Source organism: Merops nubicus, unplaced genomic scaffold (genome assembly GCF_000691845.1).
Source record: "Merops nubicus isolate BGI_N331 unplaced genomic scaffold, ASM69184v1 scaffold47899, whole genome shotgun sequence".
Taxonomy (NCBI): domain Eukaryota; kingdom Metazoa; phylum Chordata; class Aves; order Coraciiformes; family Meropidae; genus Merops; species Merops nubicus.
The window spans coordinates 554-12,339 of record NW_008633966.1 but is presented as its reverse complement, the minus strand read 5'-3'; the positions used below and the strand labels follow the sequence as shown (position 1 = coordinate 12,339).

Below are 11,786 nucleotides of genomic sequence, written 5' to 3'. Positions count from 1 at the left end.
AGGTAAGGTGGTGGCACCTGGACAGGGGAGTGCTGCTGGGACGGTGCCGAGGCAAGCGGCACGTTTAGCATGTCGTGGGAGTGCAGGTGGCTCCAGCTCAGCCGGGAGGGGAGAGATGCCAGCCGGCTGTTGCGTAGGGGCCACACTGGGCAGCAGTGGTACCCGACAGGTGCCTTGTGGGGGGTGATGGTGCCAGGGATGTGGCACTGTCCTGCTTATCTTGATGCCCGTAGTCTGCTGTTGACACCCTCCGGCAGCGTGGGGCGCCATGCTGCTACCCGAGGCTGCTGCAGGGCTCATCCCGCAGCGCAGGGGCAGGGCTGGCCCTCGAGCACCGGGGTCAGGCTCTGCAGGTTTGGACAGATGCAGTCGGTGAGTCTGGGAGTGCTCAACTTCAGCTGTCTGAGCTTGCCTACTCCCAGAGCTGCCTGCCTGGTCAGTGGCAAAGCCAACAAGCACCCACGGGTGGGAGGGTCTGGCAGGGATCCTGGCTCCTTCTGCGCTGCAGCTCTTTGATGCTTCCCAGAGCAAGTCTGCTGTTAATTCCCTCCATCTCTCCACAGTGTCAGCAATCACCTCCATGCCAGGCCATTGGCAGGTGGGCAGCAGCAGGCAAGTGGCAGACTGTGACAAGTGGTGGCACACCTCCCTGCATCTGTGCTCCCAACTCACCCAGCAGAAGGTGTGGCTGGGCTGTGTTCTCCTGACTCCTGGCTCTCCTGCTCCATCTGTTCCCGGTGGGCAAATCAGAGGCTCGATGTGATGGGGATGCCCTGAGCCCTCACTCCAGGAGCTTCAGGCCTGGATGTTGGTGCTGCTCCTCCTGGACGATGTGGCTGATACTCTGGAGAAGCCCTCTCTTGCCCCGTGTTCTCCAAGTGCCTGAGCTGGTGGCCGGCTGGGACCTGCGGTTCACGCTCTGGGCCCTGAGCTTTGCCTCGGTGGTTGTGCAGATGGAGGGCCAGGTGTACTCACCGACCGTCAACACGCACTATGGGAAGTTACGGGGAGTGCGCGTGCCACTGCCCAGTGAGATCCTGGGGCCTGTGGACCAGTACCTGGGGGTGCCTTATGCTGCCCCCCCCACTGGGGAGAAGAGGTTCATGCCTCCCGAGCCACCACCATCCTGGTCGGGCATCAGGAACGCTACCCACTTCTCACCAGTCTGCCCCCAGAACATCCACAACGCTGTTCCTGAGATCATGCTGCCCATCTGGTTTACCTCCAATTTGGATATCGTGGCCACATACATCCAGGACCCCAACGAGGACTGTCTGTACCTCAACATCTACATCCCCACAGAGGATGGTGAGTCTCTGCTGGAGTGCCTGCAGAAGGGGGAGGGGGAGGGATGGCATTTCGCCTCTCCCCAGCAGTGGTTGGTCTCACTCGGTGTTGTGTTTGAAGCATGTGGTTGTGGACGCTGCAGCATGCTGTCTGTTTGTGGAAAGCTTTCTCTGGCTACGCAGCTCGCCCTCTTGCCCTCAGCTGGCATTTCTGTCTCGCGTGCTCCTGCTCCTCCACGCCTCCCGGTCCCCCCACTCCACCTCCATGGCATCGTCACAGGTTCCTGTCTCGTGTTGCTAAATCTGAATCCGACTCTCTGACCGCAGATCCACAGAGCAACAAGCTGATTTGTGCTCCCCAGGTGCCAAGTGCCAGGTTCTGTCTTGAGCTGGTTCGGGTTTGTCCTTCCTTCCCCCTTCCCACCTTCCCCAGGTCCATGCACTAGTTGTGGGCATGGGCTGCAGCTGCGGCTGGGAGGAACACTCTCTGCCTTTCCCTGGGGAATGCTCTTGCAAGGAAGGGACCACGGAGCCCTTTTCTGGGCCCTGGTATGTATGAGAGTTTGGGGGCACCGGCCGGTGCTTTGCTTGGCTGCCCCTCATCCACCGGCGGGATGGTGGAGGAGTGATGAGCCTGGGGTCCCAGGGACCTGCAGGGCATGGTCCCATTGAGGTGAGGCTGAGTGGTGCTGGGTGCCTCCTTGTCTAACCTTTTCTTTTGTAGGGGATCCCAGCTGAACTGTAAGTAGAGGGCAGAGGAGGTAGCGCCTGCCCATGTGCCTGCCCCAGCCTCACTGCAATGGGAGCCCCTGGTGATTTTCAGTGGGCTGGAAGGGACCTGCAGTGGATCTGCTGTGTGTGGCAGAGCAGCCTGGCGGGCTGGTGGCTTCTTCCAGGCCAGCTGGCTCCACTCCTCTGTCCCTGGGGCCCTTGGCCATGGGATGCATTGTGCCTTCCCACCCAGCACGGCTGGCCCAGAGTTTTCCTCCCATGGCGACGTTCCCTCCCCACCTCCTGCGGTCCCAGGGGTGGTGGGAGGGTGGCAACGTGGTTGTGATTGCATGCCCACTCCCACCAGTGGAGCCTCCTGTTATTTTGTAGTCTTTTATTCATTTTACAGTAAAACGGATTTCCAAGGAATGCACCCGAAAGCCCAACAAGAAAATATGTAGGAAAGGAGGTATGTAGCAAGCCGACCGGCAAAGAGGCACAGAGAGGAAAGAGAGAGAGAGTGAGAGGGTGCCTGACCGGCCCCTGGCCCTTGGCATGCTCCTCTGGCACCTCTCTGTGCCATCACCCAGACCGCGGGTTCTCTGAGCAGCCCAACCTGCCTCCCTCCACTGCCTGCTCGGAGGAGCTCCACAGATGCTCCGGCCACCTTTGCTGCCCCGCTGGGGAAGCTGGGACCAGTGCCAGCTGGGAGCGCACATCTGGGCACAGGTCAGAGGAGGATGATCACATTGCTCCAGGCCTTTCAGAACAGCTTCTCCCAGGCTGAGCCCACACTTCTGCCTTCATCCCACTGACAGCAGCCTCCCAGCCCCTGGGTGTAAGGAGGAGCCTCTGATGACAGGTAGCACTTAAAAGTACCCATCCCAAAAGGGTGCATCCCCTATTGGGGTGTACGGACTCACTCAGGGAAGCACCTTTGTGTGTGATAGAGGACTGCAGCCGATCCTGGGTTGAGTTCCCCCATTGCATCCCTGGTCATTTTGCATACAAAGCTTCTCAGTTAAAAGCATAAAACCTCTCCTGGCTGTGTAAACTGCCATATTCTGCCACAGCCCATGGTCCCACTAAGGCTGCTCCCTGCTGCCCACACCCCAATGACTCTGCCATCCCCTCCACTGAGGATCTGTGCTCAACCTCCTAGCACAGCATCCTCCCTGAGCCCTGACCACTCTGTGGGCAGCCAAGCTCCTTGAGTTCAGACACCTCTGCTTTGCCTTGCCTTTGTCCCCAGCACCCTGTGGGACTCATGCTTCTCCACTTTGGGGTAGAAGGGGCAGCACAGTCCACCCTTGCCCCAAAGTGATCCTGTGTTCCTGGCCAGCACCGCTAGCCAGGAAGTGGACACATGCAGATGGGAGCTGGCTTAGCCCCTTGTTGGACACAGTGCTTCACTGGTCCTGCTGCACAGCCCCTTTTCAGGCAGGGAGAGCCCAGGCTGCTCTGTGCATCTCAAAGTTGGATGTGCAGTTGGTCAGGCAGCCAAGCTCTTCTGAAAGGCTCAGTGTAGGGATGGGCTGTCTGGTGGGCAAGGGCTGCCATCCTGGGCATCCTGCAGCAGCGGGGTCCTTGCGTCCTGGTGTCCACCTCCCTGCACCCCTGGGGCTGGTAGGACTGGGGCAGCTGGGCTTGAAGGTTTGAGGAGCACTTTCCTTCCAGCCATTTCCCCTAGTTCTGTTGTTGGGTTTCTTTGCTTTGCTTTTCCTGTTGCTGTCCTGGCTATTCACATGCCATCTGTCTGAGTGCCAAGGCTGCCCCTGAAAGGGCTGGCGCATTAAGGAGTCTTTGCACGTTGCCTCCGGAGCTGGCTGTGCCAGTGATCACCAGCTACTTCAAAGTGCTTCCTCTCCCGGCCCTCCCACAGACTGCTGGGGCTGGCAGACCCCTGCCACCCCAAGCCCTACAACTGGGGCCAGGGAAGCAGGGTTTGGGTTATGGCTGGAGAAGGGGGAACACATAAGGCACGGCAAAAAACCCCGGCACCTGGTTTTCCCTCCGTGCCAGCTCTGCTCAGAGGCAGGGTTTCTTCACAGCCCACCTGCAGTTGCCTTTGATCACCTCCCAAGGAGCTGGTGTGGGACATGCTCTCTGGCCCCCGCTGGGCTCTGCCGACTCATGGACCAATGGATCTCCAGTGCTGGCTGTTTGGGCATCCAGCTGTGGGTTGCTGGGAATTAAAGCACCCAGGCACTGATGCTACGCTTCAGCTCTGGCTACGGCTTTGGTGGCTGTTGGCTTGAATGAATTTAGTCACTTGTGTTGATACCTGGAGGCTCCCCCACCCCTGGGGATATTGTATCCTGGGTTAGTAATGCTTGGGGTGAGGATAATGCACCTGCAGTACTGATTTCCTCAGGCTGTTGTAATTTGAACACTGGCCTGTCTGCAATATTCTTGATGATTATTTCTAAGACCACATATGAGTGGTGAAGCTCTCCTCTCACAGAGCAGGCAACTGTGCAGTATTTTGGTGATTCAAAACACCTTAACTCCCACCTTACTGGAGTTTTCAAGATTTTTGCCACCCGTAAGCTCAGTGTATTTCATAGCAGCCAATTTATCAGAATTTATGCCTGGGACAGAAAAATGCCCATTTCCCTGCCCAGTTGCCCACAATAATTTCCTACATGGAAATTTCCTATGTGTCAGTCTCTTCTATACGCAGTGGTCCCTTCTCTGGAAGCTGGGCAGGGCAGTGGTGCTTTGAGAACAATTAGCCATGCATGGTGCTAGGGAAGGTGACAGTGCTGAGGCTCAGGCTTTGCTGTGAAAATAACACTGCCCACCCGAAGAGCATGTACATACACACCTGGTACAGCACCTGTGTGCAAAATGCAGCTCTGCCCTTTGCTTTGTGCTGCCAGCACTTCCAGCCTGTGCTTGGCTGTGGCAGGTGCTGGGATGCTTTCCCTTTCCTTTCACCACCAGCCTGGGCAGGCTTTACTGCAGGGCTTGAGAAGTTGGATGTCATTTTTGGAGGAGAAAAGTATAGCTGCTCTCCACATAGCCATCCTTTTTTTTTTTACTAGCAAATACCATAATCTCTCTGGCTGGGGCTGTGCAGCGTCCATGATACTGGGGAGACAAATGTGCCAGTCTAGTGTCTCGTGTGGCAGGAGCTCCCAGCACCTCCTGGGCTTGGGATGTGCTTTGGCTGCTCTGTGGGAAAAGCATCGTGGCTTCTCCACTGCTCTTCGAGAAGCGAACTTGTCTATCTATCAGCTGAGGCTTCCCTATAGCTGCACGACTTCTGCAGTGCTCCCTTGCTGGAAGGCTTCTCACCAGCCTCCTGCAGAGCCTGCTGCTTTGCAGAGCCGGCACGGCGGCCGTGGTGGTCTGCTCCCACCCTGGGGAGTGATTTGCAAAGGTGAGGGAGTAGGTGCTTATGGCAGAGGCAGCACAAACTGAGCAAATGCAGAGCTTTCATGGAGTTTGCCCAAGGATGAAAATAACTCCTCTGCATCAGGGGCCAGAAGAGGCAGGGCAGCACCGAGGTGCACTGCAGTCCTGGAACAAAGGTCCCTGGAGGGGCCACCTGACACAGGTCCCAGGGGAGCTGCCCCTGCCCACAGAGTTGTGCAGTAGCAGGTTCAACAGCTGTCCAGATCCTGTTCCTTGTCACTCCCAGAGGAACACCTGAGCCAGTGTGGCCAACCAGCATGTGTGCCTCTGGTGCATATGGCCATCAAACATGGTGGCCACACTGCTGGGAGCTCCCACTCCCTGCAGCTTTGAGGTTGCTGCATGGGAGTGGGTGCCTTGGAACATTTGCACTGAGGAGGGGATGCTGGGCCTGTCTTGAGCAGATATTTGGATCTAGAAAGGCTCAGGCTCCTGCTCATCTCTTACCCACACCATGCTGCGAGCAAAGGCTTCAAGGATCGAGGCTTCTTACCCTCATCTGTTTATGCTGGTGTCAGTGCTCTAGACATGGTTTACTTAAGATAGCATAAATCTGGCATGGATGCCCCTGTTTCAGGGAAAATGATTGTATTTTTTACTGAAGTTAAGCTTAAATCTTCCTAGAGCCTTCAGATAAGAGTATACGTGTCCCTCCTATCAGCCCGAGCAATGTCACTTTTCAGTCAGCTTCATGTGAAGCAGCACAACAGGCATTCACCCTAGTTTTGTGGAAGTTTTTCATGGATAAGGAGAATAAGAGCCATGAGTCCTTTTGGGTTTTCCAGGTGTTAATCCATAAGCTTAAATTCATCCCTCTGAGAGTAGGTACCATGGGGCTCTGCATGGTGGCCTTTGCCAATGCGGAGGAAGATCTCCTGGTATGGATGGCCTTGAACATGGCAGTAACCCGTGGAGGGAGGTAATGGAGCAAAGTGCAAGGGATGAATGAGGGAAGTGAAACTGTAATTGTTCCCACGAGCTGAGGGGTCATTAGTGGATTGCCATGGAGATGAACAATGTAGGAAGAGGCAAAAAGCCCACTTGGTCACAGAAGCCTGTGTTTGCTATAATGCCAGCCACCCTGGCACCTTCCTGCTGCTGGGGAAGGCTCATGCCTTGCATATGCCATGCACATGTGCCACTGCTGTTCCTCTTCCCCCTGGCCTGGATGACTGCACTCCTGCTTTGCTTAGCTTCCCAGCGCTGCTTTCTACTGTCTCTTCTGCAGTGTGTGAACCTTGGGTTGCTTCAAACTTGTCCCAGCTATCCCTAAGCTCTGGGGTGGTGGTCTCCAGCTGGATCCCGCCCTGCTCAGCCAGGACAGTTGCTGATCACAGGGATATTGTCCACTGCCCTCTCTTACAGCCTGACAACTCCTTATAGCTGGTTCCTCCGTCCCTGTCTCCGTGGAGAGCTTTGTCCCCTGAAGGGAACCAGGCTGGTGAGTTGCAGCCCAGCCAGTAACAGGGCTTTAACAGCACTAAGGCCCTCTACAATGGAAAGGGATCTCCAGTTACCTGTGGTTGGCTTCCCAGCTCTGAAGCACAGTGCAGATGAAGGCTCACTACCTGTGGTCTTCATTAGAGAAAAATCCCTACTTTGAGCAGTACCAGGGAGGTTGGCACATAGCACCAGTTAACAAGTACTACATGAATACTTTATCATTTAAGTGCTTTCTGGGCTTGCAGCTCCCTAATGAAGCTTCAGTAGGTCAGGCTGGGCAGCCTGGCCAAGTGTGCAGGTGGTGGGTGGGCTGGGGAGGAGGTGCATGGGAAGGACGCAGCAGGAAGGGGGGGTGCTGAGGCAAGAGGTGGCAGGGATGTGGGTGGTGTTGAGTGAAAACAGGAAAATGAGGTGAGGAGCTCAGGGGATAGCTGAGTAGCAAAGCAGGAGGTGAGGATGTGGGGCTGGGGCATGGAGGCGATAGGTTGGCAGGTGAATTCTGAGTTGGAGAAAATCAGAATGGCTCTGGAGACAGCCAGAGACAGCCCCAAGCAGGTGCAACTCTGCTTCGCCTCTTCCTGGCAGTGTGTTTCACCTGATCTTAAATGTTTCCCCAGGCTACCTCTTCCAGTGCTTTCCTGCCCTTTCTGCCAGGAGAATTTTCTTCTTCCAGCATCAGCCTGTCTCGTGTGGCTCCAAGGCTGCCTGTGTTCTGTGTAGTGTAGGGGGAGTTGCTCTTCCACCTCACCGCCTCGCAGTGACCTTTTGTATGTCGGGATGCTGCTGTAGCTCCCATCACTCCTCTGCTCTTGAGATTTACATGACCCAGCCTCCTGCAAACTTTTCTTTCCTGCTGGATTTTTCTAGACTTCTGGTCATTGCTCCTCTGGACTTCTGCAGCAGGTCATGGCTGCTGAAGGCATTGTGCAAGCCTCTTGCCCTGATGGGGCTGCCCCACAACAGTTTCAGACCTCTCACTCTCCCTTCGGAAATGCCTTTTAAATTCACATCACATCTTGCTCCGTGCTGCCATCTCTGTTATCTGCCAGTGATGTCACCTGCAGGATCCCACTCCCAGAGTGGCAGTGAGGACAACTTGAGCTTTGTGCTTGTCTCATAGTTTCAGCCAGCTGCAGGACTGCCTCTTACTTGCAGGAGCACTGCTGGAGGCCATGCAAAAGCCTAGCTGCAGTTAGGATGGGGACAGCTGGTGTTAGCAGCAGGGTCCCAGAATCAGCAAGGTGCCTGACGAGACCTCAGAGCTCTGCATGTCTGGAGGAGGTTGCTGAGCAGCATGGTCACACCACCGGTGGTCCTGGCCAGGGAGAACCCTGCTGTCACCCCTGAGGTCACTGTCACCCAGGGAACATTTTTGTTCCCTGCATGCCTGCATTCGGGAGCAGAGGACTGCAAGTGCTTGTCTGGAGCTCTAAGGGGCTAAGGAGAGGACAGCCTCTTCCTGAAATTCGGGGCTGCACCACCCAGCTTTCTGCCCACAAGAGCATGCAGCCCTTTGCAGCAGAGGGGCCTTAATACAGGTCTGCACTGTGTCTGTTCCCTGGCAGCCTGCAGGCTACCTCTCCTGGCTCATGCCAGCTGCATGCAGTTTGGGAAGCACTGCAGTCAGTGCACGCTGTCTGAAACAGCATCTCACAGCACCAGGCTGGGGCTGCTGGCCTGGCCCGTGCCCTGGTACTGCAAATTCACTAAGGACCATGCAACAACTGGAAGACATTCACAATGTTACAGAAACCAATATTTTTAGCCTTCTGCCTTGGTTGGGGCAAGCTGATCAGTGCCTTTGCAGTCCTCAGTGAACCATGTAACTAGTCTTTTAAGAAGGGAGTTGGTACAGGATGGAGCCAAGTGGTGCAGGAAAGCACCTGTCACAGCAGCCCTGCAGTGTGCCATGGTGGTCTCATCCTGTGGCACCAGTGGTTTGTGGTGTAGCCATGCCAGGCACAACAAGGGACCATGCACCACATGGGGGGGGTGGGCAGGACCGTGACTGGTGGTCAGTGGCCACTCAGGGCAGCCCTTCATGTGGGCTCTGCTGGTGGCAGGGATTGGTTGTCCCCAGTGGCAGCAGAGCTGGGAGCAGGGCTCCTGCTCACACCCAGGTGGGGGGAGAAGGAGCCTTGCCCTAGCACAGGGAGCCGAGGGTATACAAGCAGATGGGGGCCAGGCTAGGATGCTAGGATGCAAGTGCTTTGGGAGACGGATCCGTCACTGGTGCTGATGCTGGCCCATGCCGACTCCCCTCCTCCCTACCACACCAGCACTCCCCAGGGAGAATCTGGGAAGGAGTCCAGGTGAAGTGGCATCCTGGCTCAGCTCCCAGGGCGGTCGTGCCCACGCCCTGCGCCGCTGTGGCTCTGGGAGAGGTGCAATGTGAGTAGCCAGCAGTGCTGTGGGGCACAGACCTGGCCCCACCATCTCTGCTATCATGCTATTTTTGAATTCTCTTTTTTGTTTGTTTGTTTGTTTGGGTTTTTTTGTTTGTATGTTTGTTTTGGTTTGTTTTGGTTTTGGTTCCTTTTGTTTTCCTTTTTGTTCTGTCTCCTCATGTTTGGTCCCTAGGAGCCAGCGCTAAGAAACAGGGCGAGGACTTAGCGGATAATGACGGTGATGAAGACGAAGGTATTTCTGTGCTCCAGGCTGCCACTGCATGACACGCAAAGCAACTCCGTGTGCCTGCCGTCCGCTGCCATCCCCGGGGAGCCCTGTGTGTGTCCGTCCGCTGTGCCGGGCAGCTGCGCGGGGCAGGGGGCAGGCTGGCCGGCTGTGCAGGGCGCCCAGGCCCTTCCCCTCCTCAGGACGGGGGGGGAAGCTCGAGGGGTCTTTTTGCTTTAGAAGAAGTTTGCCCCTAATCGACTTGAGGAAGGGCAGGAGGAAGCATGGCAGCTTTGAAGGAGGAACCCTTGGGCACTTGGGCCCATTTCACTCCCAGCCTGGTCACATCCCACTTCCAGCCTCATCCCTCTGGAGTTGATGACATGCAGCTGGGAACCAACCAACCTCCTCCTCCACCCTTGCAGCACCCCACCATGGGCACCCCCACAGGGTGGCCATGCCAGCTGCTTGGCACCCACAGGGCAGCCAGCCATGCCCATGAGACCCGAGGTCCACTCGGACATGATTTCTGTTGACTTCTCTCCCCCACCCTACATGAGTGCTGTCTTGCTTTCAACCACAGCATCAGCTCCAGCTGAGGCAGAGTGAGTGGGCTTTCAAGCAGATGTGATTCTAGATATATCACAGTGCTAAGCAAGCTGCAGAATATGCTTTTTTTAGTAAAATGAAGCTGTTCATCTGCAGGGTATGGAGTCAATGTGTTTGGCTGCAGGAATGTGAAGAGGAGGCAGGAGGAAGGGTTGGCTAGGGTGCAGCCCTAAAGTGCTGAGGGTAGTAAAATCTCATGGTGGCAGCTTGAGTGTGGCCTGGCAGATGGTGTTTAGGATCTGGGAAACAGGTAAAAGCTTTTTCCTTGGCAGCAACAAAACCCTGTTGTTTTCTCCTACTAACCTGTGCCCTAGGATCTCTTGTACCAGGCTGTAAACTGGCATTCAGCCTTAGTGACTTGACAGTGCTAAATCTCTGTACACTAAAATGAACTGCAGTGATTAGGAGCCATTTATTTTGTACATTGCTGCCATTCTGCTGTGAGGATAGCACTGATGTTCCTGTCCTTCACATTTCAAGCAGGCGGCCCTGGGAAGAGTTGTCCTCCCATAGGTCTGTCACGTGGGTGATGTGTGCCCTGGAGGAGCCGCAAGTGTTTTTTGCTCCCCACATCTGTGCATTTGCTGGGCTGCATCCTGGCAACAGGATGAGTGCCAGTGCAGGTTTTGCCCTATACTTACTCTCTTGGAGGCAAGAGGTTTTCTATATGGAAGAGAGGCCACTCTTAGCAATGCCACAGGCCACAGCTGGAGGTGGAGATGGCCAGAGGTACCCATTAGCCTGACCTACACCCCCTGTGATAGGCAAGCTGTGTGGGGGAGTGGACGTGGGCAGGGGTTAGGTGTGTGCTAGGGAGCATGTCCACCCTGGCTAGGCATCCCTGCTGAGCTGGTGTGGCCGTGCCCCAGGAGTCCAAGCCCTGCAGGGACTGCAGTGGGGACCAGCTGCTGGGTTGGTGCAGTGCACTGGTGAGGGAGGCAGGCAGGGAGCAGCAGCTGGCTGGAGCAGCTGAGGCTGAGCAGCCCCAGCGGGCAATGCCAGTGCACCCGAGCAAGGCACTGGCGAGCATAATGGAGGGCAAAGTCCATCAGTGCTGGCTTGCCAACCCCGGAGAGGGCTGGACACTGCAGGCATGTGGGACCTGGCACCGTCTCCACAACAGGTGTAGTTGCCTCTTCTGTGTAATGTGGGTGAGAGGTACCAGGAGCTGACCATGGGTGTTCTTCTCTTGTGCCCAGGCTCAGCTCCTTGAGGAATCCCAGGCCAGTGGAACAGAAGGGGAAGGATGTCCCCTGGATAGAGACAGCTGAGAGAGGGAGCACGGCTGCTCCCTGTTCCCTAGGCTTCTGCAGTCCTTCCTCCCTGTTCCATTCCCCATCCTCACTCCATGCCTCATGCCCTGTCCTCACCTGTACTCACCTCCCTGACACACACACATGCACACACTGTCTGCCTCATCACCACGTTTGTGTCTGGGCACTGGGGTGCCATGCATTCACATCCAGGCAGACAGCAGATCTCTGCCTTCCCAGAGGGTGGGTAGTGGGGGCAGGAGAGTCAGACACTGGAGCACCCACCAGCGCTCCCCCCACCTTCCAGGTCCTGCACACCCCCATCCCTGCCCCCCTGCAATGCCAGCTTCCAGAACTCTTGGAGCCAAGGGCTTGGGTCCAGCCAAAGACCATAGGGCTGCATCCCAGGGCTGGACTCTGCAACTCCCACCTGCAACGGAGGCGCTGCTGG

The 11,786-nt window shown here is 56.2% G+C and overlaps 1 protein-coding gene across 1 annotated transcript in view; it reads left to right on the top strand.

Moving 5' to 3' along the window:
* Positions 1-830: 830 nt before the first annotated feature.
* LOC103780727 (neuroligin-3-like) overlaps positions 831-11,786 on the top strand; it is a gene marked incomplete at its 3' end in the record, with an annotated part of 11,453 nt that continues 497 nt past the window's right edge. Inside the window, exons 1-2 of the mRNA XM_008948416.1 lie at positions 831-1,308; positions 9,441-9,500. Coding sequence (XP_008946664.1) covers positions 831-1,308; positions 9,441-9,500 — 538 coding nt within the window. The remainder of the gene's footprint in view (positions 1,309-9,440; positions 9,501-11,786) is intronic.